The 25,540-nt window shown below is 57.8% G+C and overlaps 9 protein-coding genes across 9 annotated transcripts; 4 read left to right on the plus strand and 5 right to left on the minus strand.

The window, feature by feature from the left end:
* Nucleotides 1–706: 706 nt before the first annotated feature.
* Nucleotides 707–2,989, plus strand: SCHCODRAFT_02563487 (nucleotide-sugar transporter; the record flags this gene model as incomplete). Its single annotated transcript, XM_003035609.2, has 3 exons — nt 707–1,245; nt 1,295–2,364; nt 2,814–2,989. Exons 1-3 carry the CDS (start codon nt 1,028–1,030, stop codon nt 2,987–2,989), a joined length of 1,464 nt encoding a protein of 487 aa, XP_003035655.1. The 5' UTR covers nt 707–1,027.
* A 904-nt stretch (nt 2,990–3,893) lies between these two features.
* SCHCODRAFT_02608348 (uncharacterized protein) lies at nt 3,894–8,121 on the plus strand. The gene is made up of 14 exons (XM_003035608.2): nt 3,894–4,164; nt 4,222–4,580; nt 4,633–4,851; nt 4,909–5,454; nt 5,503–5,521; nt 5,571–5,649; nt 5,705–5,802; nt 5,991–6,106; nt 6,319–6,492; nt 6,558–6,636; nt 6,696–6,852; nt 6,908–7,173; nt 7,226–7,673; nt 7,726–8,121. Exons 2-14 carry the CDS (start codon nt 4,279–4,281, stop codon nt 7,932–7,934), a joined length of 2,712 nt encoding a protein of 903 aa, XP_003035654.1. The 5' UTR covers nt 3,894–4,164; nt 4,222–4,278; the 3' UTR covers nt 7,935–8,121.
* A 1,275-nt stretch (nt 8,122–9,396) lies between these two features.
* On the plus strand, nt 9,397–10,838 carry SCHCODRAFT_02482860 (uncharacterized protein; the record flags this gene model as incomplete). The annotated part of the gene is made up of 2 exons (XM_003035607.2): nt 9,397–10,539; nt 10,590–10,838. 2 exons carry the CDS (start codon nt 9,397–9,399, stop codon nt 10,836–10,838), a joined length of 1,392 nt encoding a protein of 463 aa, XP_003035653.1.
* Nucleotides 10,839–12,144: 1,306 nt separating this feature from the next.
* On the minus strand, nt 12,145–14,422 carry SCHCODRAFT_02484642 (uncharacterized protein; the record flags this gene model as incomplete). Its single annotated transcript, XM_050342837.1, has 2 exons — nt 12,145–14,153; nt 14,209–14,422. 2 exons carry the CDS (start codon nt 14,420–14,422, stop codon nt 12,145–12,147), a joined length of 2,223 nt encoding a protein of 740 aa, XP_050203146.1.
* Nucleotides 14,423–14,556: 134 nt separating this feature from the next.
* On the minus strand, nt 14,557–17,756 carry SCHCODRAFT_02040395 (uncharacterized protein). The gene is made up of 9 exons (XM_050341587.1): nt 17,525–17,756; nt 17,428–17,478; nt 17,334–17,375; nt 17,217–17,282; nt 17,007–17,168; nt 15,734–16,955; nt 15,104–15,684; nt 14,978–15,052; nt 14,557–14,928 (listed from the first exon to the last, which is right to left on the minus strand). Exons 1-9 carry the CDS (start codon nt 17,597–17,599, stop codon nt 14,764–14,766), a joined length of 2,439 nt encoding a protein of 812 aa, XP_050203147.1. The 5' UTR covers nt 17,600–17,756; the 3' UTR covers nt 14,557–14,763.
* SCHCODRAFT_02608358 (FabD/lysophospholipase-like protein) lies at nt 17,558–19,351 on the minus strand. The gene is made up of 5 exons (XM_050344313.1): nt 19,219–19,351; nt 19,049–19,169; nt 18,863–18,995; nt 18,601–18,813; nt 17,558–18,550 (listed from the first exon to the last, which is right to left on the minus strand). Exons 1-5 carry the CDS (start codon nt 19,225–19,227, stop codon nt 17,914–17,916), a joined length of 1,113 nt encoding a protein of 370 aa, XP_050203148.1. The 5' UTR covers nt 19,228–19,351; the 3' UTR covers nt 17,558–17,913.
* Nucleotides 19,352–19,649: 298 nt separating this feature from the next.
* On the minus strand, nt 19,650–22,096 carry SCHCODRAFT_02608360 (uncharacterized protein). The gene is made up of 5 exons (XM_003034779.2): nt 21,529–22,096; nt 20,867–21,478; nt 20,281–20,811; nt 20,109–20,231; nt 19,650–20,059 (listed from the first exon to the last, which is right to left on the minus strand). The coding sequence occupies exons 1-5, from the start codon at nt 22,021–22,023 to the stop codon at nt 19,745–19,747; spliced, it is 2,076 nt and encodes a 691-aa protein (XP_003034825.1). The 5' UTR covers nt 22,024–22,096; the 3' UTR covers nt 19,650–19,744.
* A 145-nt stretch (nt 22,097–22,241) lies between these two features.
* On the plus strand, nt 22,242–24,542 carry SCHCODRAFT_02608361 (histone acetyltransferase ELP3). Its single transcript, XM_003035606.2, has 7 exons — nt 22,242–22,284; nt 22,342–22,577; nt 22,629–22,699; nt 22,749–22,911; nt 22,959–23,083; nt 23,139–23,219; nt 23,269–24,542. The coding sequence occupies exons 1-7, from the start codon at nt 22,260–22,262 to the stop codon at nt 24,230–24,232; spliced, it is 1,665 nt and encodes a 554-aa protein (XP_003035652.1). The 5' UTR covers nt 22,242–22,259; the 3' UTR covers nt 24,233–24,542.
* On the minus strand, nt 24,316–25,529 carry SCHCODRAFT_02563510 (uncharacterized protein; the record flags this gene model as incomplete). Its single annotated transcript, XM_003034778.2, has 3 exons — nt 25,215–25,529; nt 24,565–24,947; nt 24,316–24,483 (listed from the first exon to the last, which is right to left on the minus strand). The coding sequence occupies exons 1-3, from the start codon at nt 25,501–25,503 to the stop codon at nt 24,316–24,318; spliced, it is 840 nt and encodes a 279-aa protein (XP_003034824.1). The 5' UTR covers nt 25,504–25,529.
* Nucleotides 25,530–25,540: the final 11 nt, after the last annotated feature.

Consider the following 25,540-nt stretch of genomic DNA (forward strand, 5'->3'; position numbering starts at 1 on the left):
AACCTTGCTTGCTTCCTTACATCTTGTTTTGCCGCAATCCCACGTCCATCCCACCCTCGCGTCGTTGTCGGTCCAGTACTGCGTGCTATCTGTATGGCGCGCGCTCCACCTCCAGGTAAGTTTAGTGACCATTCATCCTTCCCTCTCCCTTGACATCGTGGCCGACGAAGAAAACCCTGGTAAATTCACACACCCCGTCCTTCGGGATCCCTCTATCGAAGGGCACTTGCTCTCATCGCGTATGCGTTGGTCGAGCTCGATGGCGGGTGGGGATGTAGAGATAAAGGCGAGGCTGAGGCTGCCATGATTAACGATCGCTTCTCGTGCCTGCGTGCTTTATGGCTTCGTACTGACAGTATTCATTGCAGCTATACTGCCTCTCCACACGCCTTATGTCCGCAAAAGGCGCGGTCAGAACACTATCTATCCCTCCGAAGCCGTAAATTACCCGCGTTGTAATGACTGTAGTCCATTGATCTTCGCCCTATGCAAACTGTCAGACGCGTTGGTACCCTGTATCGAGGACACCGTTTACCGGTGGTATTCGTGTGAAAGGTAGACTGCACCCGCAAAAGCTGGGACTGGGCGGTTTCTGGTCTACCTGATGCTCTTTTACCGCTCTCGCTTGAGCAGATACGGAGACGGGCAGCGCTGGGCTTCTTCTACTTGAAGCATCTGTTTGACATCGCCTCAAAATCGCATCCGTGATGTAAGTCGCGTGGGAAATTCCGTTGAGCGCAGCAGCGCGAATCGGTGATGGCTTCCTGCGCTTCTTGTCATTTCGCCTCACGCGTTCTCTGAGGAAAAAGGCCAGAGAAAGGCCACAGGTGCCCCTTCCCCCCGCCCAAGCCTGCCTTATAAGCCCCCGCGCCACCTCTTCCGCAGGCCGCCCGATTTGCAGGTGTGCGCCGACCCCAGCGCGCGCGACACCCGAGTTGCAACACCCGTTCCCGCTGTTACGCCCGCTCGCGAACGTCCACCCGGCGCCCGCGGACAAGCAGACATACCAGCCCGACACGCAGTCGCAATGTACCACAGACCGCAGCCCATGGCGCGCGCGTCCTCCAGCAATCTGAGCATCGCGCCTCAGTCCGGCCCCTCCCCGATCCTGGTCACGCCGCCGACGCCTTCATACTCGGGGGGCGCAAAGGCGTATGCGGGGGACTCGAAGGAGCTGCCCGTGGCGACCTCCTCTCCGTCCTCGGACGGCCCGTCAATATTCGGCATGCCGCTGAAATACGTCTCGTGAGTTGTCACTATGTCGCGCCACGCCGCCCATCCTGAACACCTCCAGCCTGGTCACCCTAGCCGTGCAAAATGCCGCCTTGTCCATCGTCATGCACTACTCCCGTGTCTCTACCCCGGCGTCACAATCCTACTCCCCCGCGTCCGCCGTGCTGTTGAACGAACTGCTCAAGGGCTCTATATCCTTCGTCATCGCCCTCGTCCGCGTTCAGCGCCAGCGCAGCGAGCGCGACGGCACGCCCTACTCGCGCAGGAGTCCGTGGGACACCGCCTGGGGCGCGTCGCTCGCGCAGGTCTGCGGTGAGATCTTCAGCCCCGACTGCTGGAAGCTCTCCATACCCGCCATCCTCTATGTCATACAGAACTCCCTCCAGTTCGTCGCCATCAGCAACCTGCCCGTCGCCACCTTCCAGGTCACCTACCAGATGAAGATCCTCACCACCGCCGCGTTCTCCGTCGTGCTCCTGCGCAAGCGGCTCGGCACGACGAAGTGGTTATCTCTGTTCTTCCTCGCCATTGGTGTCGCCATCGTGCAGATACAGTCGCAGACAACCGCAGGCGCCGGGCACGTCCCTTCGCACGCGCCGCCGCCCAAGGTGGGCAGCGCGCACGACCAGGCACCGCTACACATCCATGTCATGTCGCCACTGAAGGGCTTCGGCGCGGTAACCGCCGCATGCTTCACCTCCGGCCTCGCGGGCGTCTACTTCGAGATGGTTCTGAAGAATTCCAAAGCAGACCTCTGGGTGCGGAACGTGCAGCTCTCGCTGTTCTCGCTCGTGCCGGCACTGCTGCCCGTGCTCTTCCACCCCACGCCGGCGAGCTCGCGAGGCTTCCTGAGCGGCGTGTTTGCGCACTTCGGCGGATGGGCGTGGGCGACGGTGCTCGTGCAGGTGTTCGGCGGGCTCGTCACGGCGATCGTGATCAAGTACTCGGACAACATCCTCAAGGGCTTCGCGACCAGCTTGTCCATCGTGCTCTCGTTCCTCGCCTCCGTAGCGTTGTTCAACTTTAGGATAACGCCCTCGTTCTGCATCGGTGCGACGACAGTATTGGCGGCGACCGCGATGTATAACCAGCCGGAGGGTGCGCGGGCGCCCGTCGCCATCGTGCTCACCGGTACGAGCAGCCCAAGAGGTGACAGGAAAAACAACTTTCCGGGATCTCCTATTGGCTCAGACGCACCCATCATAGGCGAGCCCCCGCGGCGTCCATCACCGTTCAGCAGTCCAAAGGCAATGGCGAGCGCACTCGGGTTGACGGGGCTAAGCAACCTGGGACGCGCACCGTCATCGGATACGCTCAGTGCTGGTGGTATCTCGCGGCATGGCGCGTTTGGTGGAACGTTGGACACGCCGAAGTACACTGCTTCGCCGTACGGGTCGCCATGGCCGTCTCGCACGCCCACTCCGGTTCCGTCACCGCCGTACAGCAGCAGGGAGTCCGAGGAGGATGTACGGCCGTATCGGTCCTGACGAGGATCCATCCAGACGTCGCAGTAGGGGTCGAGAGTGGTAAAGAGGAATCTTAGAACGAACGCACCATTGCTGCCTGCACACATGCTATAGAAACGCACAGATGGACACCTTGGGTGATGGATACCGATATCCTTATGATTTATGTGGTACGCGCGGCGGGCGCCAAACCTGCCTACTTGCCTTGCTGCCCGCTTGCTAGTCTGCGCCTACTAGTCCGCTACCCCCTCTTCAATCCGACCACTTCTCCGTCGCTCGTTTGTACTTGATCTAGAATGTATTGATCGTTGTGGGGGCTTGGCTGTCTTCCGTCCCTCGACTCTGTGCTGCTTTCATGGGCCTTCTGTCTTGCGTGCACATATACCTTTTTTGCCCTTGGCAGACCATTTTTCGGCTACTTACAGTACGCACCTACCTACCTACCCTCCACGACCGGCTGTTTGTAGCTTTGCCCTCTTGCTTATGTCGAGTAGATTTATACGTTAGGCGCTTGTTGATGTAATTCGACGATTTTTCGTTTACGAAAGCCTGGAAAGTCGCCGTGTGCCACAAAGTACGATTGCGCGTGCGCGCTGGCACCAAGCAGAACCTGGTTTGGAAACACTCATTCTGCCCTCAACTACCTCATCAGCGCGAAGAGGAACATGTTCTACCTTACTTCGAGCCCACTTGCCTGGTATGAGTGGATGGGGGCTACCCAGGATTGCCACAAAACTCTGCAGATCCCATTGAATCGCTGGAGTTCCGTGGTAATCCGCGGAATTCCAACTTCCGATCACTTTTGACGATTGCAGAGGATTACCACGGAACTCATTGCAAACGCTGTTCTCAACTGCAAACTCAGAGACATGCGTGGTGCGCAGGCGCGTACCCCTGCACTTGGATATAAGGAATCATGCTCAGCCCCTCTGGAGGGTTGGTAGAAATCTCAGTTTGTGAATCGTATCTGGGATGTGCCTCGCCTCCCTAGTGCAGCGCACATTCATTTCTACTGAGGGTTCCAGTGAATATCTACCCATCATCGGAACCAAGGCTTGGTACGAGCAGGTTAGGGGGCGACAGGAGGAGGTCCCGCACCACGTGTAATAACCAAGTCCGCCTCCCGTGCGGGGAAATTTGCAAAGATGCAGGCGTTGACTGTCGGCCTTTAGTCAGCTCTCTTCACACTCGTCACTCGCACCTGAGGTTCTTCGTGTACTTTCGGGCTCTCCTTGCAGCGGAAGAGGGTCTTTCTGACTGTGTGGAAGCGTAAGGACACCCCAATCAACCCGGGTGGCAGAGCACGCGATCGGCAGGGGTTGTCTCCTACTCCCATCTCCCCATCGCTACTGCCGCACACCCGCTTACACTAATACCAAGCGTGGAATAGGCTCCGCAGGATTTGCATAGCGTCTTGCGCGTCCAGCGAAGAGCGTGGTCATACGCCCAGGGGGATTTCTTGGTTGTGAGCCCCTTGTCCTCGTTCTCCATACCAGACCACCGACTGATTCACTTTTGGTAGTTGCGACAGCTACCCACCCGATCGCGCTCCCCAGCCGCCTTTACACATCCCACCACCATGTCGTCCCGCGAGATGCATCCACCCCCCTCCCCCCTCGATCCCGCGCTCTCCATGTACGCTGCACACCCGACCACATTCCACTCGTCCGCGTCGTCTGCCCCCCTTCCCCAACGACTGCCCAGGAACTATCACCCCAATGGTGGCAGCGAAGCAACCTCGCCAGTCGACGGCAACTACGGCAACGGCTACGCGAACGGGTCCGGGTCCTCCAACATGAACGGCAAGCGCCCCGCGTCGGGCTCGTCCATGATGGACAGCAGGAAGAAGGCCCGCCAAGATGCAGATGCAGAGTCCGTCAAGTGCGCGTGCTAATCCCTCCAATGACTGCGCAAGACTGACCGAAGACACCAGCTCTGTATCCTCCTCCTCGGCGCGCTCGCCCACTGCCGATCCAGGGGCGTCCGACGCTCCCAAAACGAAGGCGACGCGCGGGAGCCGCGCCTGTACCGTGTGCCGACGCCTTAAGATGAAGTGCGTCGGCGCCGAGCAAGGCCCACCGTGCAAGCGCTGTCAGACCGGTGGCCACGAGTGCATCTTCGAGGAGAGCAACCGGGGGAAGCGATCCTCTAAGTACGTCGGAGAGGTGCAACGGGATTCAGATCTCCTCGCTCATGGCCCACACTCCAGGAAGCATGAGATTCTTACACGGTCGCTGCGCAAGATGGAGCGCACACTGGACACGGTGTTGAGGAGTATCGGCAACCCATCCCTCGCGTCGGGCATGATTTCTCGTTCGCCGTCGCCGACACAGACAGCGACCACGCAGGCTCTCATCGGTGACCATAATGACCCCCATAACTCCGACCAAGAACACCACCATATGAACCACCACAATACGGATGGGCAGTACCACCAGCTTCACCACAATGGGCACCATATGCACACTCCGTCCGATCACTACGCGACACCCTCTTCCCCGAAACTACATTCCCTACCCGACAATTCCCTCAACCCTCTTGGTTTATTGGCGGAAGCAAGTCTTGCCAATCGACGAGCTCAGCAGAATGTTCCGCCTATGGGCTCCGCTGGACAAGTAGGCGTGGCGAGCGCAAACTACTTCAAGCCCGGCCCGATATCCATACTACCCCTTCGACGACTATATATCGAGCGGCAAGTGCAACCCGAGATGCTAAGCTTTGTGCGAACAGAGGAGGTCGTAGCGTTATTCAAGATGTACGTTTGATCCTGTGCATGCAAGATGGTACTAACGCCATGCTGCAGCTTCTTCGAGCGAATGAATGTACGAGGCACAGCATTCAAATATCGGGCTTTGTTGACACCGATGGCAGATGTGCGCACACGTCCTAGATCCGGAATTCCACACACCGTCATTAGTGTGCTCGCGGTCGCCCTTCCTCCTCACGACGAGTAGGTCATCCTTTTGACCATTTCTCTTCAAAACTAAAGGCAAAAAATCATTTAGTTTGCGCCGTCGCCTCCAAATACTACGACGCCAATCCGGAATTGCATCCCAGGCTATCTGAGCTCTCGCAGAAGCTTGCGTTTAGCGTTCCCGCGAAGGTGCGTTCATGATTCCCGACGTCAACGCACCGTCGTTGCAGCCATTTTCATACTTCTTGTACCTTCATCTTCCCCGCAATCCGATCCTTCATATCGTCGAATCCTCCTTTCCCCACATTTACATTGACGCCTGCACTCCATTGCAGTCATACTGTCTGTCTCTTCCGTACTAATCCTCGTATATACAGGGCTACAAGTCTGTCGAGATCGTCCAGGCGTATTTGCTCCTGTCCCTGTGGGGCAGCGGCGCGGTCGAGCGGTACGAGCAGGATAAGACGTGGCTACTGTTGGGGATGGCGATCCGGTGAGTATGATTACTTAATATATACAGTGGATGTTGCGTCAGCCCAGGGTGCTGGTATGCTAGCCTTGGCTGTAAAGAACCGCTGTATTGGTGCTGGAGGCACCCAGGCGCGTGTTAGGTGGCGGGGTGCGCCTTTTGACAGCGTTCGAGCCTTGATTAACGCCCTTCGTTTGCTTGCTTACCGGTTAAGCCTTTACTGAACCCTCCATCAGCATGGCCACGGACCTTAATCTGCATCGCAAGACGGCGGTCAACAGCGAGGAGACGCAGGAGGGTCGCGCGCGTGACTACGAGGTGCACAATCGCGAGCGGACGTGGATCATGTGTTTCGTGCTCGACCGCAGCTTCAGCGCGCAGCTCGGGAAGCCGTACTCGATTAAGGAGGAGTGCGTATCTGCTCATCTCAACTTGCATGAGGATGTCATTGTTGACTGGCCCCTGTTCGCTGTAGTAATATCGTGCGGAACGTGACGTCGTGGTGTAGGTCGCCGATAGCAAATGTGGGCGATGGCGCGTTGGCGGGGTATGCGGTGAGTTTGCGAAGCAAATCCTATGGGTAATGGTAGAGGCTAACGTACTTTCAATACAGGAGCTACAACGCTTGATGTCGCGGAGTCTGGACTTCCTGTACTCAGCGACGGACAGTCGGTCGGGGCTGCATATGGACATCGACTACATGCTCGTCATTAGGTCCTTCGAGTCGCAGCTGACGGCTTGGAAGGAGCAGTGGATTGCCATACCGCCTGGTTGGTATATTGGCTGCGCCCTTTAAGGTGTTCAATAGCTGAGATAACCTTCCAGGTCCGCCCTCGCGCTGGATGTTGTACACCAAGTCGATTGCTCAATTCTACTTCAACTACTCGCTCCTCGTACTCAATGGCTTCGGCCTGCAGAACGCGCTGGAGCGGAATCCCGTAGACATGGGCCACTTCTTTGGACGGTGCCACTCCGCAGCGACGACGTGTGCGCTCATTGTGCGAGACGAGCTCGCGGCGAACGACTTTCTTCGCCATTCGCCCGACTCGCATTGCGTGCTCATCTCTTACGCGGTTCTCACGTTGTTGAAGGTGAGGGGATCGTCGGTGGTGCACGAAGCGCGCAGGACTAACAACATAGCAGCTCCTCCGCCCCGAATTTCAGCCCTTCATAGAAACGGAGCAGCGCACACTGCAGCTGGTCAAGGACGTCGCGGACGTGTTGAATGCCGCAGCGGCGCACCCGCTGCACACGCCAGCCCTGTACGCAGGCTTCCTGCATGCGCTCATCGCTGCCAAGCTCGAGCCGCACCAGCCGTCGGGCGCCGACGCAACCTCACCCAACGACCACAACATGAACGGCGGCGGCCCGACGCTCTCGCACAATGGCCATAATCAGCATAATGGCATGAACCACGGGGAGCCGTTCATGATGAACGAGTTCGCGTTCGACAGCGAGATGGGGCCGGGCGCGGCGGATATCTCGACGTTCCCGCCGACGATGGGGCCTGCGCCCACAGAGGAGGGCACGGATCCGGGGTTGAACATGGATAGCATCCTGAATGGGTTCTGGGAGAGCGTGCTGGTGCCGGGTGCGTGATTCTTCCATGCACAAAGTGTGCGATTTACTGACATCGAGCGCAGGCTACAACTCGTCGGACGTGATGAGCGGCGGGTTCGTGTTTGGACCTGGTGGGAGTGGGCTGATTACGCCCCGCCTGGGCTTGACGCCGGCGCATTCGGGGCATAATACGCCCTCGCGTGGGGCGGGGATGCAGGGACCGCCGGTGCACCACGACTTGTCGAGCAAGATTCATGCAGCGTTTGATGGGTCCAGCCAGCAGAGTGGGTAGGCGGTGACGATTCACCCGTGACGAGATCAGTTTAGAGGATGGTGGTGGGAGGAGAGGAGGAAGAGAATCTAGGCTGCGTGTAATTGCTATCAATGTGCTTGCTTTATCGCTCTCATCATTGTCGAGCTTCTTGTATATTATGGGTACTGGCTGCGAGCGGCAAGCCCAATTTTTGCTTCCAGTGACATGCCGGACGTGTGGCGCAAACTTCGACTGCTAATTCGACTGGCACGTCCGCAATCCTGTCGCCATTCTCGAGGAAAACTTGTTTGTCGTAGCTGGTCTGTAGAGGCGTGTGGCCATAAATTGCCTATTCGAGCACAATGCATGTAAGGTCTCGATGCCACACAGTTCCCCGTTGCGAAGTGTGGCGTCGAGCCACTTGTTCGCTTATTTTCGAAGGAGTTTAGGAGTGCATAGGCCGATAGGTCTATTGCGATGACTGTGACGTCGCGCTTGCTGTTTGAGCCAATGCCAGCGCGTTGCTGAACCATCGACCACGACATGCAGAGCGCCAGCCAATTACTCTTCGCCCAAAAATTCGTCTTCGAACACAGTAGGCGATAGGATATCTTTCCGCGAGAGAAGAGAAAGACCTAGGCCGAGTGTAATACTAATAGCTGTGTTTATCGCCTTCATCATCGCCCAAGTTCTTGTGAATTATGTAGTCGGCCGACCCGCTTTTCATCCGCCGTTCATGTTGAGCGTGTGCGGGTGGGTCGTGATATGTTCTGGATATGGCGGAAGTTGGTCTGTTTGCGTACTCGGGGACGTACGTACGTAAACCCGCCGTAGGTCCTTGAAGGGCGGGAGGCACGGGACGCTGACGAGCGGGATGTTGAACTCGCTGTGATGGCATCAGCCTGGTGGCCGCAAACCTGTCCGTCCCACTCAGCACGCCGTCGTTTTGTCGTCGCCTTTCCTCGCAACGCTCGCGACTACGAGACATGGCGGCGACGGGGGCGGGACGTACGTCTTACCCCGCACTCATCTCCGCCCCAGCGTCGGCCGATGCGCGCGCCCTCGAGCCGCACTACGGACAATGGAATACGGCGCCTGACATGCTGGTGCGCCTCCGCGCCGTCGCATGGCTGACCCCGAATGCAGTAGCCTTTGCGGGGACTCGTACTCTTTGCGCTACCCCGTAAGGGAGGCTTCTATTCACCTGTGACCGACCTTCGTGTTCGGCGGGACGGACCTGCCTCGAGGACAACACGCGTTGATCTTATCCAACCCGGGCCTTGCAGGCCCTTGCCTCCTGATAAAACCTGAGGCGGATCCGAGGCAGATCGCCTCCACCTACACGTACCCATGGGCCCTCTCCACTGAGCCTTGTCGCCCCGCAGCCGACACCACCCACAGCCTCCGCACTTTGTCTCCATCTCCGACGAATCCACTCCTCCCTCAAAGCGCGCGCTAAGCTCCCCGTCTTTGTCCCTTTACCCCTTCATTACGCGCTGTGATGACAGAGTACGATCCGTCTCCGGAGGCCATTGAGGAGTACTACAACTCCCGCTCGCGCACTGCGGCGTGGATACATCGACTTGAGGTAGAGTCGCTCCGCGCCCCCTCTGAATGCCCCACGCGCGTCGACGACGCACTCCTCCCCTCGCGCCCGCCCTCCGAGGCGGGTAGCTCCCGATCCGTCCCGCCCAAGATGCTCTTACGCTTCAACGACGGCAGGCCGGACGTACCAATACCCGTGTCCGGACACTCCTCCATGAAGAGGACCTCTCATCGACACCATGACCGCACAGAATCCATGTCACGTCCGCGAACACTACCCCATCCTCCCAGTCACCATTCCCGACCTTCGCTCCCCGAGGCTTTCGATGCCGCATGGGAAGGCTCGCAGCCACATTCTCGCCATCGCAAGCGCAGCGACAAGTCGGCGAAGGACAAGACGGACGGCTCGCGCACCCCCCGCGATGAGCACAGCGTGCACACCGCGCCGAAGCACTCACGCTCGAAGTCCCTCCCTCAGGACAAGGAGCTCCGAGCTGCGAATCGCAGTAGCGGACACGCAGGAAGCAGCTCCTCACGACCTCACCACCCTCCCCCCACGCCTCCAATGCCCATCCCTTCGTCCAGGCCTTCGTCACATGGCCATCGCTCTGTGGTGCCTAACATGCAGCTAGCGATGGTCCCGGCCTCGCCCTGGCACCAGCCATCTGTCCGCGCTCCGTCATCGTCCCGCCATCAGCAGCAGCGCACTTCGCATTCTCCGCCAGCTATCGTCTACGCGCCCAGTCACCATTCGCAGGCCAACTACTCGCCGCCCGCGATGTATCCCCATCCTCCCGCGCGCAGCCCTCGGCACACCATGGTCAGCCGCTCGAGCCCGGAGCGAGGCATGCCGGCATCCTATCCCCCCACATCCTCGCCGCCGTTGTCGGACCAAAGCAGGCGGCCCAAACGGCCAAGGAAGCGAGAGGGCGACCCTCCGAAGCGGACGCGACAACAGCGATCGCATTCGGTACCGCTCAATGGCGAGAAACCGCGGCGCGCGCCTCGCTCGCCCTCGCGTTCGTCGCGGACGCCTAGCGAGCATTCCGGCAGCACCTACTACGTGATCCCTAATGCGGGTCAGAAGGTGCATGTCATTGTAAGTGAAGTGCTTGACCTGCGGACGGTTTGCTGAGGTGGCACGTACAGAACCCGGACGCATCTACGACAATATACACTGCTACGAGCACCACACAACGTTCTCCCACATCGCCACGCTCGCTGAAGAGCCTGAAGATGTCGTTCTTCCAACGCTTAATCAACATGTCGCCCAGATTTCAATCGCGCTCTGGCGAATCCAAAGCCTCCGCTAAAAGCTCTACTAGCACCGCCCGCAAACTCACGAACAAGCTGCTGCGCAGACATTCGTTGAGTGGTGGCTCTCAGGCTAGTTCCTGAGGCACCATAGGCAGGGCAGTGGCTTGGTGCGTGCTGCGCTTGAATGGTACGGGGCCTTCCGCTAGACGGTTCGCCCCTTTCCCATTTTTCGTTCTTTCCCTCCTGTATAGACTCTATCCCAAAAGCACGTCGGGCGTCAGACAACCCTGCTAATTGTGTACTTACTGATCAACGTGTACCATCTTGTATCTCGCTTGCTCTCTCTCGTCTTGCGCAGCCCTGTAAATTATATACCCAGTCAGCTGTCCTCATCCGCTCTCCCTCGCTCATTCATTGACATGTGTATACGTCTTCTCATGCAGGCATCATGACCACTCTGTACAGTTTCTTCGCGTACTGCAGCATCCACCCCCACGACTTACGCCTAATGATCAACTCTGATAAACGCCTTCCACCCCTCCGCGCTGGCTGCGAACCGTCCCCGAAAACCACGACATACAGTCGTTCACCTAGGTAAACGCCGAGGACCTGCCAGCAGCGCAGGCTTCCCTCCCGTGACGTGTTCTCGTCATCCAGATGTCAGTGTCGCGCGCACGACCGTGCGTAATGCTCGCGCCCGGCGTATCAACAACACGAGGCTCCGGCGTGGCCGAAGCACTAGAGCACCAGGGACGACGGCGTCTCAAGAGCTCATGTTCGCCTTCGCTCATGCGCAGTTAGAGTCGGGCGCGCGCGATCGTCATCAGATAGCAGATAGCCGTGCGAGCGCAGACAATGGGCGAACCCGAGCCGCACCTGCGTCGTGCGCAGCCGCGATCTTGGGGGACAATGGCAGGCGCCTAATTCGTCCTGCGGAGGGGTAGCCGGAGAGATGGGGGCCAAGGAGGGACACGCGAGGATCCGGCGCCGCTCGAATCGGCCGCAGACGGTGCTGGAAGAGGTACATTGTGCATTGCAGAGCTAGTCCCATTGTTGTAGACGTGCAGTCATTAGTCCGTGGTATGCAAGGTCATTAGAGTAATAAGTTACCGCCGCCCGCGATCCTGCCCTCGATCCCAAGAGCTGAGGTCACCCGGCCTCTCCGTCACCTCACAAGAGGCGGTCCGCGCCTACAGAGTCCTGCGGGACACGGTCAGCCGCGGGGGCAGGGGTGACGAAAGACACGGACTTACCAAAGCAGCGCGCCGAGATTGCAGCGCGCGTACCCCGTGGACAGTGCTATCGCGCAACGGAGCACCTTCAGCGTGGCTAGCCGCTGGTGAGTAGGCACCCGGTTGATTCAGCAGCCCATCTGCCGCCCCTTTCGCGGCGTGCTATGGCAGCCCAGTGAAGGGTATGTCGATCCCACCATACTCCTTCTCGCTTGTCAATCGTCGCGTGCAAGGCCCGGCAGATGCGCGCTGCTATTGACCCGCGAGAGCTGCCCAGATGCACGCGCTGCGCTAGCCACGCTTAACTGGGAGCCATTGCGGGCTGATAGCGAGGACGGCGCGAGACCATTTGGCTGGCCGTTATTTTCGGCGGCCTCTAGGTGAGGAGGCACTGGTGTAGGCGAACGCGATATGGACGGTCGCGAGTGCGCACTGGTCACGGCGGTGAACGCATCACTGGGCATGGAGAAGGAGCGGACGGGGGATATACGAGGAGCCATCCCGATGGGAGAGTTCGGGCCTGACGAGCCGTTGCGTGAGGGTATCGAGATTGGAAGCACGCGACGAAGCCACTTCTTGGGTAATGGCGAGGCAGGTGTTCGCGGCATACGACCTTCCTCCATAAGTCGGTATGAGTTCCGCTTGTTCAGATAGCGAATGAATGAGCGCAGCCTGAACCGCAAGGGGTATACGACGATGAAGAAGGTCATGATGAGGACGACGTAGAAGAGGAAGACTACAGGGGAGAAGCCGAGGGAGGAGCGCTGCAACGACGACGGCAGATGCGGTGTTATCCTGTCCTCTATGGCGTCGAGGTCAAAGAAGGGCGGTCGTATTGGTTGTATCGGCGAGTTGGCAGTGTCAGGGATATCGTCGACGGGGTCCTGCAATGGCCGGTCTGCCGCCGTCTTCAGTGGGACCTCCTTGCTGGCCTCCAATACCATCTTGCCGAGGGTCCAGCTGATAGCAATATCCCCAACGGTATCAACGGACTGGAACGTCGGTCGCCCGAGCCCCTTTATGGCCGCCTGTGCCTCGACCTTCTTCGCCTCTGTCGTCTTGTTTCCGTCCGGGTCGACGATTCGTGGCATCCCAAGGCCGTCGTGCAGCACGTTGACGATCCAAGCCGCCTTGAAGCACTGCATCTCCAGACGGGATATCTCCACGTTCTCTCCCCACTTCCCTACAGCGACAACCTCTCCATTCTCGATGACTTCGCCGTCACCACCGGGTCGATTTCGCTGGCGCGCGTGGTCGTCGACGATGTCCTGCCAGTTGCGCGAGCAGAATTCGCCCGCGGCGCGCTCATACTGCACGAAGTCGTACGCGCCGCCCAAACCGAAGACATGGTCAGAGGAATACCAGTATTCTGATACACCTATGAAGTGGGACACCGAGAAGTCTATAGGAGGGACGTGAACGCCGTCCATGAGACAGGGTGTGGCAGAGCAAGGCGCGTCCTTGTTCAGAAGCTTGTATGTCTGCTTCATGCACTGTTCGAAGGACCCTGTTCCGCGTAGTTTGTGGACCTTCTGTGAGTGCGGAGACGCGTCGCCGCTATGTATTGGCTTCTCGGTGAGGATTAGATCCTTTGGCAGACACGGGTCCGGAATGATGTCCTCGTCCGGAGGGGGGTCGGAGCCGTCTATGAGAGCGCGTTCATAGTCTCGGATGGTTTGCCCAACGTAGCGTTCGCGCGCCTGATTCGTCCCGTATCCTAGCCAAGTCGTTACGAAGACCTTATGTCGGATCTCCTCGCCAGTGAGCAGTCGAAGACGGACTTCGACGAGGCTGTTGTCATCCTCCGCTACGTGTGCTTCGCCAGGCTCGAAGGCTATCTGCGTAGACGCGCCACCCATGTCCAAGAAGCCGTACGTCGTGCGTATGTCGCTCGAGCCGATGAACCCGTCCATCAGGTAGTTCACCGCGATCCATCCGAACAGTCCTTCTTCCTCGCCCGTTATGATGCGTACGCTGCTTCCGCACGGTCCTGCCGCCGAGGGCCCATCAATCTTGAAGTTTGAGTGTAGCGCGAGGAAGCGACACGTCTCTTGCAAGACCTCCGCTTGTTGAGTCGGCGTGAGCAGGCGCATGCCAGCGGTGGCCAGCAAGAACAAGGGAGTTTCGTGGTGGAGGGATGGAGGTATATGGTTCCGAGCGTGATCCAGAAGAGGCCTGAGATAGGCAGGAATCCCTTCTACATTGTCCGCGAAAGATGAGAGCCCTGCAAGTGTGTACGATCAGTGCTTGTCAGAGTCCGACGCGTACAGTTGACGCACCAGGCTCCATCTTCGTTACCCAGTCCTCCCCGCTTTGGGAGCCTTTCTCGACCTTGGGTAGCATAGGGGGAACATTGTCGCCCGCCTCCAGTATGACGGCCTGGGGGTCCTTCCAGCTGTATATCAAGAGACGTGAGCCGGAAGAACCAGCGTCGATGACAATTCCGAAGTGTCTCCCTGCTAGCCATGCATCTCCAGCGGTAGGCGGTGGCATATCCTCGCTCTGTCGCTTGCTGGCGAACAAGAACAAGATACACGATTGACAATGAAGTCGTCGGGGAGAGCGTCTAAAATTAGGATCTGGCGGTGATCACGACTTCAACCATGCACGTGACAGGAGAAATTCGACTCTGAATCTGATTTCTATTCAATACTTCGCCAGCAGCTTGCGATTCTGTCTGAACAGTACATTGGGGAGTGTATGGAGGAAAATAATTACATACTTAAGTGGGTACCCGGCAGCTGGCTTTCCTCATAGCCACATAGTTCGACTCACAAGACGCCTCTCAATATGCTCTCCCACCACATCTCACAATTCAATGGCGGCATCATCGCTTATACGGCCTGTTCCATGTACCATGGGTCCTCAACGAAAGATGGAGCCGCTTCTGCTACCTCGCCAGCGCGTCTCGCAATGGGAACAGATTGTTCTTTGGGAATGTCGATGGCGCGCTTGCCGGTCGCCCGAATGTTTTGCACCGAATCACAGTCGATCTCGGTCTATACAAACTATCAATCACATACAAGCGTATTATCAGACATAATTCACCTCGAAGCCTGTGTTTTGTTGATTCGCTGGCTCTTCTGAGAAAGTAGAGCCAGTAATGTTCTCGATTGGGTGAGGCTGGGTTTGAAGCGTCAGCATCCAACATAAATTAGTGGCAAGCGTATTCACCTGTAAATTGTCCGTAGCAGTTCGGTCCGAGTCTGAAGTTGTCTGCGTCTCTCGCCTTGCTTCCATCTCATGGCCCTCTTGACGCTCTTCCGTAGAATTGAGCAAGCCTTCGAGGGTGACCTTGACCTCGAGAAACTCGTCCATGTCGAAGTTCTCTGGCTCCCAGGTCGGTGGTACGACCTGCGGGATCTCGAGAACTCGCGCGTGAATCAGAAGGAATAGGTCGTAAACAGGCGTGAAATGAGGGTGCTCGACAAGTCTTGAGCCTGAAGGATCGGACCGCCACAAATGTGCTGCCAGCTCGACCGCAATCTGTGCCGACCAGATAATACGCGATTTGTATTCGCTCCACTCATGGTCGCGCATGGGCCGCGGGTACCTGCCCAGCCACTCTCGGACTTCGTTGCTGAGGTCCAAACACATAGTGTCTCGCACGGCGCGGTCGCCTAGAGTATCGGTTCCGCCGCGACAGAGGTGCGCAACGATGGCATGCACCAAGGGAAAAGGGGCATTGTCAGTCTGCTCGTCATGGCTACTTCGCAAGATATCCCGAGCGACGAAAAACAGCTGCGAGCGCAGCTCTAGGATATATCAGCCAGTGATAAAAGGTGCGAGGCAAACTGGACTCGCCTGTGCTTAAGGGAGTCTTAGACAGGTCACTGAGCGCATTGTTCATGAAAGTGAAGATCATGGGTGTGATGCGAGTCTCGCGCCGACCACACCGACGAAGGGTGTTGAACATACGAATCGTATGTTCGAGGCGGGTCGCAGCTCGAGGAGATCCATGGCCCGTCACCAGAAGGATGTGCATAGCGAGTTCGGCCATGGTTTGCGAAGCAACGCGAGGGGAGTCCAACGCTCTTGCGATGCTGTGCATCAGGCCGTCCTCAGGGGAGGTCAGGTCCAAGTGGGACTTTGGACCCCGCCGGAAGCACTGGAGAACGTAAATCGCATCCCTTGCGTTGTCACGCATGTGCCACAGACAATTCCAGATCCAGTCGCGCAAGTGCGCGTGCTCGAAGTTGACTTCCATGAAGCCAAAGCACCGTGCTATAGAGGAAGGCTCGTTGTACCAAGTCGCGGCGGCGTCTCGTCGGCTCGTCCAGTCAAGATCTAACTGCGTCCAAGAAGGATAGATGCGGTACGGCGCCACACGTTCGTCGCAATCCATACGTCTCCTGGTTAAGGAGATCGCAGAGGCAAAGATGCGAGCGAAGAAGTTGAGTGTCCTCACGAGGGCTTTCAAGAAAAACCAGGATTGAGGTGACTTGAAAGGGAACTGGTTGACTGCGTGGAGTCGGCGCCTGCGGTGATACACAACATATTGTATCCCCGGCAGGACCGTCGTCACCACGAAGAAGACGCCAAGCGCCGAAACGAGCGCGGTGATCAGAGCTGCGACGGCCGGCTGGATGTGCCAGAGCAGGTCGACAACTCCGGCAAGGAACATGAAAAGCGCCGTCTGCAGGAGCAAGGGTATGGAAGAAATGATGGTGCTAACATACCATCTCTCAAGTCCTTCGAACTTGACTTGCCGAACAGCGAGATTGGTCCTGTGACCATGCCCGGTCTCTATGAGGTACTCCCTCAGCCATTGTTTGGAGACAATGCCGACGAGGGCAGACGCAAGGCTGAGGGTGAGGCTGCCGAACCAAAGGGCATTGATAACAATGGCGACCTTGTCCGGGAGTGCAGGGCGTCCCGTAGACGTAGGGACTTCCGATAGTTCGACTTTCATCAGAGTAGCGAGAATCCGGCGAAGATACTCTGTCGACACGTCTTCGGGCTCCTCGGGCAACCACTTGTATGATTCGGCGACGAAAGATGTCAGGACAGCAGAGAAGAGTCCGGCCTTGCAGACGAGTTGTGAATCACCACACAGCAGCTAGATTGCGTGACTCACAAAGACAAGAAGGCTGTCTATACCCTCGCCATTGGTGCGGGACCAGGTTATATCGTGCTTTGCAACGATGGATTCGCATTTCTCCCAGGCATCAGCATCACCAGGAGGTTTATTGTCAAACTCGTCGCTTTCGATTTGCCAGTAATCGTCATCTTCCTGCTTCTGCACAAGCCTTGAGTGCGCATTCACTACAGATCGTAGGATACGCACTGTGTTTGACCTCACGCGATCTCCAAAGGTTGGTCGACGAGTATCCTTAGGGCGCGACATGTTGGCCTACACAATGTTTATTCGAAGAATGTGGCTGGGCGCTAACAGTGTGCTCACCTCGGAAGGCGTGAAGCGTGCGGCAAACTCCCCTTGATCTAACTGTGGATAGATCAGAGACTCGCAAGGGCGTCATGTCGAACGATGCACGGACTGGATTATCGCCTCTAGGCGCAGAAGGACGGTCACGGTCTGCGGGCCATTTCTGAAGTTGCGCTAAGCGCGCGAATTGTGGCGGCAATGATACTTACGCCCACAGTTGATGAGCGCTTCGAATAGAACATCGGTAAGAGGTACACAGGAAGTGTGCGGAGGTTTATAGGCATGACAGTCGGTCTGGAAGGGCAGAGGAATGGGGCGACGTCGACGTCGATGGGGACAAGCTGTGCCAGGAAGGGCGTGCATGCGCTCTATGCATGTTTTCCGCTTCGACGCACGCGCAGGACGTTGGAACATCAAAAGTTGACATGAAAAAGGAAGGAAGGAACCTAAACGGCATCTGCCGGAGACATGCATCCGGGTCCAGGCCTTTTGAGCTGGTCTACCTATGCCACAAATCATTCCTAGTGAATCGTGCTTCAGATCGCTATACACAAGTCCGGAGGTGAAGGTAACTTCCAGGGGGAACATAAGCAAGATGTCAGTGACTCCGTTTGCGATTATAACCCTGCACGACATTACGTTCATGCATCATAGACGTGACCACCGTCCACAAAGGCTTCTGAACGGCAACACAGTACGGACGCGTCCACTCCTTCAGGACCTCCGGCTGCTCCCACTGATTCATCTTTCCATCGGAAACACCTTGATCAAGGCTGAATCGGAAGTATGAGCGATCCAGTTCGGGGTTTTGCTGCTGAAATGCCTGTGCTGTGGCGTCGCAGCAGTTCGCGAGATGCTGCATGGCAGCTAGACAGGACAGAGCCAATCTAGGCTGATGAAGGAAGCCTCGAGATGGGCTGGAATCGATGGTACTCGCTCGTCCTGCGCCAATGCTGAGTAGATAGGAGATTCGTCGTGACGGATAAAGCGATCGAGCTTCTTCCAAGAGATCAAAGACGGGATTACAGTGTGCGTCGCCAGCATCAAGAAGGGTAGAGACCGCGCCTGAGTCTGAAGTGATTGTGATGGGTTTGAAGAACAGCGTGTTACCCATAGTCGCTCTGGTGGCTTCAATAAACGTAGTCTGGAAGGGGGGCTCCGACGGGTGGACATATGTACGAAGCTTTCGCAGCTGGATAGTTCCAGACTGGTCATCCTCCCTGACGCAGACGAACCTGGAAGACGTCAGCGATTGAATTATCGAACTGTACCCGAGATTACTGACGTTTTACACAGCGAACCAGAGCTGGTGATGAGCTGACTATCATCTCCATCACCAAAACGGTTGGATATCTCCTTCAACACCTCCTCGAACGGCGTGACCCTGAACGTGCCATCGGCCTTCGTCCGAAAGAAAACCCGGTCCACTATTCTCGTGTAGCATTCGATCGCATGTTCAACTGACATACGGAAACGGCCAAGCAAGAGAGCAATCAAGCTGAGTGCGAGGCATCAGCCGGGCTCAGAGACAAGGTGAAGCAGCTTACCCTCCCGTGCCGCTACCGGCAATTATGTCGAAGTAATCGCACGGCTTGACTGCCTTGCGCGAAACATATTCAATGGATTGTGTGAGATTGCCCAGAAGGAGAAGAGTCGACAGTCCGCGTGCCCCTCCATCGTCTGAGTATGTACATTGTGAGTTGATGCAGACCTAGTGGACGACGCCAGCTAACCGAGGGATAACAAGCGCAAGCCAGGCTCCGGGGGAATGAGGCCTTTCAGCTCGTTGTAAAGGACCGCCTTTCTTTCCGACCGAGCTTGTTCATCATAGGAGGAGCTGGTCCCAGTAGGACGCTACCTATATAGTCAGACAGATCCACTGCATTGCGTGCACGACACATACCGTAGCCATGCGTAGATTAGGTTCTCAAGTTGCGGACACTGCGCAAGTCAAGGTGGTTCCCAGCAGTATTGGTCTTCCCTGACAGTATTACTACAGTCGGCCGGCAAGGGCTCGTATGCTCAGTGGTAGTGGCGGAGGACAAGTGCCGGGATCAATTCAGAATGCAAGTTCGCGTGGATCGATGTCATTATGCTCCCGCCGGCCCGAAGTCCCCGGGGTCTTTGTAACCAGAATAGGAATGTGCTCCGAAATCGAGATCGCGGATGGCGCAAGGCTTTCGGATTATGCAAGCGCAAGAGAACTTTGCACAGTAGATAACCTACGCGGTATAGTTCAACCAAGTCTCTATGCTTTGGCTTTTGCGACATACCGCGCCACGGAGTACTAGGGAGTACTGGTAGAGAATTGCCTCCGTTTGACTTGCCTTTTTCCTCCGTACAAATGCGTTACTTTTTCCATGAACATTGCAAGTATACAGATGATATGTGACAAGCCTATATGCACCACTCTTCCTAACCTCCCCCTCTCACAACCGGAACGACTGCCCCTTCGTAACCTGCCTCTTCGGCCTCCCCGACGCGGAAAACAACGGCTCCTCCGCGATAGATTGCCTCCGTTTTGGTGCCGCTGCCTTCCCCTTCGGGGTCGCTTGCACCCTGCTAGCAAACTTCCTAAACTCGAGGATGGAGACGACCCAGTCCTGCTCTTTACTCTTCTCGACGCCGAGCTTGTAGAGGCGAGCTTCCTCTTCGGGTGAGAGGAGCGCGGTTGAGCGGCGGTCGCCGGAGCGCCAGATGAGGAGTTGTTGTACGGCGGCGGGTAGGAGGATGTTCATGCAGTACTGATGCGAGGATGAGCGAGACGTTGAACGGACTGATGGTCAAATGTACCTCGAGCTTTTCCAGCGGCGAGAGCAGCTCGTATGCCTCTGAACCTCGCTGAGGCGGTGGTCGGGTATGTCGTTCTGAGGAATCCATTTCCGTATCTGCATTGGACAAGGCGCTTGCGGGTCTCTAAGCCTGAAGTCAGTCGGGTGTTGATCCATCGGAAGACATCACTCACCGTGTCGTCTCCGGGGTCGCTGGGTGCCGTAGAAGAAGGTGGCGGCTGCGTTGAGGAAGGCCTCGAAACGGCGTCCTCCTCGAGCTGCGACGGTGGCGGTGGTCCAGCTTCAGACTGTACTTCCGCCTTCGCAACCTCTTCCAAAGCAGCGTCAATCGCCTCGTCCTCTATCCGCGTCGCGTGCTTCGCGTCCCGGAGGCACCACTCCAGTATGTAGTCGCGTAAGCGGACAATCTCCTTCGGTGTCAACGTGCCGCGCGCGCTCGCCTTCTCCGTAAGCTTCTTCCTGCCAGTGTCGGAAGCAAAGAAGGTGAAATTTTGCTCTTTGGCGGGCGCGTACTCGTCTCGAAGGATAGCCTGCAAGACGGGCTTGGCGTACACCCATTGTTCACGCAGATCGAGGTCGCAGAAATCGTTGGCGGCTGGTGGAGGGTCCTGCGGCTCGGGACTACCTGACCGCTCCGCGTCGAGAGCTGACGTGCGTAATGTCTCGTCGTCGGGCTCCTCCTGACCGCTGTCAATATCCCCCATCTGCGAGAAGTACATCAGGATGTCGGTGCGAGAGGCGCGCTGGAACTTTGCTTACCTTGCAAGTGAGAAATTCGGGATCCGTCTGGTCATAGAACTGCTTCTTCGTCACCGTCCGCTGTGACCGGTCGCAGAACTCGATGCGGAACCGGACAGCTCGTTGATTGCCTTCAGGCATAAACATATCGAGCACTCTTGCCGGCCAGAAGTATCCCTTGTCCTGCGCCAGGATAGGCTCGTTACCGAGTCGGTACTCGTAATTCTCAGTAGTCTCCTTTGGCTTCAGCTGCGACGGGCCCGGAGCGTCTAGCTCGTCCTCGGAGATGCTGCCGATGTGTATCGAGCGCTGGTAGAGCTCGTGCGACACGAGAGACGGCGGGGGGAAGCCGTCACACTCGTTCTCGAGGTAGTGCTTGAGGGCGGTGGCAGCGGCGTCGTACCATGCATTCTGTACGTCATCGTGATTGAGGTTCGTTTTACGCCGCTTGCGCGGTGAGATGGGGAGGGCTGGTGCAGAGCTGATAATCCAGGGGAAGCCCGTGAAGGGGATGGTCTGGAGGTCGCTGAGGAAGGACATGATGTTTTCGGGGGAGGGGGAGCGGATCGTGATTTGGTGTTCGCGGTGGTGATCACCGTAAAGGTGGGCCGTGAGAGGGGCGCGGTAGACGATCTGCGGGCGGGTAAGCGTCGGGTGCAGGAAGTGGGAAGTGATGCACAGACCTTGGCAGGCCACCAGATACTGCGGTCGTGGGTGAGCGGCTCCCCATCGACTGGGTGGCCGTCCATGTCGATGAGGACCCATGCATCTTGCCTGATCGCGTCGAGACTCCAAGGAGCTTTCGAGCGCATCATCTTCCCAGGCGTGAAGGTCGAGTGCGGGGAGGACGAGAGAGAGGTCATGTCCGCGTCTGAACCTACGTCCGTGAGGGAGGACGCGTCGGGGGACCGCCCACGCTTCGCGCCTGATCTTGGCGCGCGTGCTGGACGGCGTGCGGAGGCAGACTTGGGAGGTAGAGCGGGGCGCGACGCGACGAGAGAAGAGCTGCTCGCGCTCACATCTGCGAGGGACTTGCGGCGTGCGTGTCCCTTCCCCTTCGTCTGGCTCTTCGGTGGGGGCTTCCGCGGGAGCTCATCCTCTTCGGTGTCCGAGTCTGAGTCCGCCTGAGCGGCGATGTTGACCTGGGCGCGCTGTGCTGCGGCGCGCCGGGAAGACATGGTGGGGGTAGGTGTCCAGGGGTGCACTGACCGTTGACACCGAACGTGAACACGAGTAAGAAGATCCCACGCGATTTGGTTCGAGCGCAAGACGCGACGGACCGCGCTATACTGATCCGGGGATCATGTCCTCGGCAGTCCCCGCAGTTCCGGATACCCGGGCCGGTGTCTAAAATGTCCAGTGGCGCATTGGATAAGTGAACGGGCGCTTGTTTCTTGCCAGATCCTCGCCCACCATGGTGCAGAAGACGGTGGTAGATGGTGCTTATACCCTCAGCAGATAACCCCCCTCACTTTTGACTGACTTGGTATGGCTAGGTCCCTCCCAGGCCGAGCAGCTGCTCCGCGTTACTTCTGGCATTGCAGCGGAACTCATCAAGGCGCACGATGCCAACGAGACTGTCTCGCTGAATGAGATTCGGCTGAAGATCAGCAAGAGATATGGATATGGCGGAGTCCCCCGTCTAGTCGACATCATCAGCGCGATCCCAGACGACTACAAGAAGGCCCTGCTGCCGAAACTCAAGGCGCGGCCGATCAGGACTGCGAGTGGGGTGCGTTCACAGTCAAGGTGCAGGGGAGTAGACGATGTTGACGCCCAGTAGATTGCTGTGGTGGCAGTTATGTGCAAGCCCCATCGGTGTCCTCATATTGCGATGACAGGAAATATCTGCGTGTGCGTTCTACCATACCTTGTCGAGAGATCGCGATTGACGGAAAAATAGGTACTGCCCGGGAGGACCGGACTCGGACTTCGACTACAGCACACAGAGCTATACTGGCTATGAGCCGACAAGTATGCGAGCCATCCGCGCGCGGTACGACCCGTACGAGCAGACGCGAGGGCGAGTGGAGCAGCTGAAGGCTTTGGGGCATAGTGTGGACAAGGTGCGAGGTCCGACTCACGGGCAGAAAGTTTTGCTGACCATATACAGGTCGAGTTCATCATCATGGGTGGTACCTTTATGAGCATGCCGGAGGACTACCGGAGCAAGTTCGTTGCACAATTGCACAATGCGCTCTCTGGGTTTACCGGCACCGATGTCGATGAAGCTGTCCGGTGCGTCGACTGAGATACCATCTCTGTACGCTCATCTCAACGGTGTGTTCTACAGATACTCTGAACAGAGCAAGTCAAAAGCAATCGGTATCACCATCGAGACTCGACCAGACTATTGCTTGAGGCCTCACCTTAGGTGCGCAAGCCTTCCTCCGCAGGTCCTTCATCTCTAAGACGTTCACCAGCCAAATGCTCCGCTATGGTTGCACACGCCTCGAGATCGGCGTCCAGTCCGTCTATGAGGACGTTGCCCGCGACACCAACCGCGGCCACACCGTCCGCGCAGTCTCCGAATCCTTCCACCTTGCCAAAGACGCCGGTTTCAAGGTCGTCGCGCACATGATGCCTGACCTCCCCAACGTCGGCGTAGAGCGTGACCTCGAGCAGTTCAAGGAGTACTTCGAGAACCCCGCGTTCCGAAGCGACGGCCTGAAGATCTATCCCACCCTCGTCATCCGCGGCACGGGGCTGTACGAGCTCTGGCGGACGGGGCGGTACAAGAACTACACGCCGAACGTGCTAGTGGATGTGGTGGCAAGGATTCTGGCGCTGGTGCCGCCTTGGACGAGGGTCTATCGCGTGCAGAGGGACATTCCCCTGCCTTTGGTCACCAGCGGCTGCGACAACTCGGGCAACCTTCGCGAGTTGGCGCTCAACCGGATGAAGGACTTTGGCGCGGAGTGCCGGGACGTGCGCTTCCGCGAGGTCGGGATCCACGAGATCCACCACAAAGTGCGGCCAGAGTCCGTCGAGCTCATCCGGCGGGACTACACGGCAAATGGCGGGTGGGAGACGTTTTTGTCGTATGAGGATCCGGAGAAGGACATCCTTGTCGGTCTTCTGCGCTTGCGCAAGTGCTCGGAGGAGGGCACGTTCAGGCCAGAACTCATGCCGACCGAGGAGGGTGGCTGCAGCATCGTGCGCGAGCTGCATGTATACGGGACTGCGGTGCCCGTGCACGGGCGCGACCCGACGAAGTTCCAGCATCAGGGCTTTGGGACGCTGCTCATGGAGGAGGCGGAGCGGATAGCGCGCGAGGAGCACGGTAGCATCAAGCTTGCGGTCATCTCTGGTGTCGGCACCCGCGACTACTACAGGAAGCTCGGCTACGAGCTCGACGGGCCGTACATGAGCAAGATGCTGTTGTGATTGTGTAGTTGGGGTATCCTGTATGTATCGTAGTTGTTGTGGCAGTAGTGTACGATAGTAGCAGCTCACTATGTAGACGTGGACTATCCGTCCCCCATGACGAGGGTATGGAAATTCGGGAATACGAGCTCCTCCTCGACCGTCTTGCGGATCATATCCTGAATGAACTTCTCCACGCGCGTCACGTTCCGCAGGACGTGCTTGTCCGCCTGGCCAATCTCGCTCTCGATGACGATGGAGGGAAGAAGACGCTGGCCGACGGGCTTGGGCTTCGCGCGCGAGTAGGCACCGGACTGAATGCCTGCGGTCGACGCGCTCGCAGCAGCGAGGACGGAGGGCGTGATGGGCTCACTCTCGTCCATGAGCAGCTCTGGGGGTGTCGGGTCTCTGCGCTTCGCGGTTGCGGGGCCGTAGGGATCGAGGTCGTCGAGGATGCATAAGTGTATACGCCGTCGCTCGCCTTCGTACGCGACCGCAACCTCTCCGTTGAACACAAGTCCGGTAACGGAGAGCTTGATGGGGAGCGACATGAACGAGGGGGAGGGGTAGTTAATGAGCAGGGACGTTGTGAGCGTTATACGTAGGTCGGAATTCCAGGTCACGTAGAGGTGCAACTGCAGGTTGGGCTGCGCGGCAGGTTGTGGTGGCTCTGGCGGGGAAGTGTCGGGTCTGGTGTCAAGCGACTCGGTCGAAGATGACCTGCGTATTGGTGGCTCTTCCTTGGGTGGTGTGGGAGGAGATGGAGCGGTGGATAGACTGGTGCGATGGAGGGGAGTGCGGGGGAATGGGCTGCCGCCATACGCGTACGCGGCGGCGCGAAAGTCGTTCAAGTGCGGCACGCTCATCCCCGCGTTCCACAGGTCCATCGCCGGGTTCATGAGCGACGGCATCGACGCTGACATGTCCGGGCGCCCGAACTGTCCGTAGCGCATGTGCGCGGGGAGGTGCTGGTACGCGAAGCCATCCGCCTGGCGCGCAGCACGGCGGGAGACCCATTCGTAGCCGTCCTCGTCGTCGATGGGGTCGGTCTCGGTTACTTTGACGTCCTTGTCATCGGGAGTGTCCTCGTCATCTTCGAGGAAGTCGCGGTATATGTCTCGGAGGTCGACGAGCTCAACGTCTGGAGCTGCAGAGCCGAAGTCGAGGGAGCATACTTGGACAGGGCCGATGAAGGAGGGGGTTTCTGTGCTTGCCAGCTGTCTGTTCAAAACGTCGACAAGATGTTGGGCCAGCCCTCGATTGAGTTTTTCCCAGTCCAGGTCAATGGACATTGCAGATGGAGACGGAGGTGGTGGCGGGAAGAGGCTT

The sequence above is a fragment of the Schizophyllum commune genome (genome assembly GCF_000143185.2).
Source record: "Schizophyllum commune H4-8 unplaced genomic scaffold SCHCOscaffold_1, whole genome shotgun sequence".
Taxonomy (NCBI): domain Eukaryota; kingdom Fungi; phylum Basidiomycota; class Agaricomycetes; order Agaricales; family Schizophyllaceae; genus Schizophyllum; species Schizophyllum commune.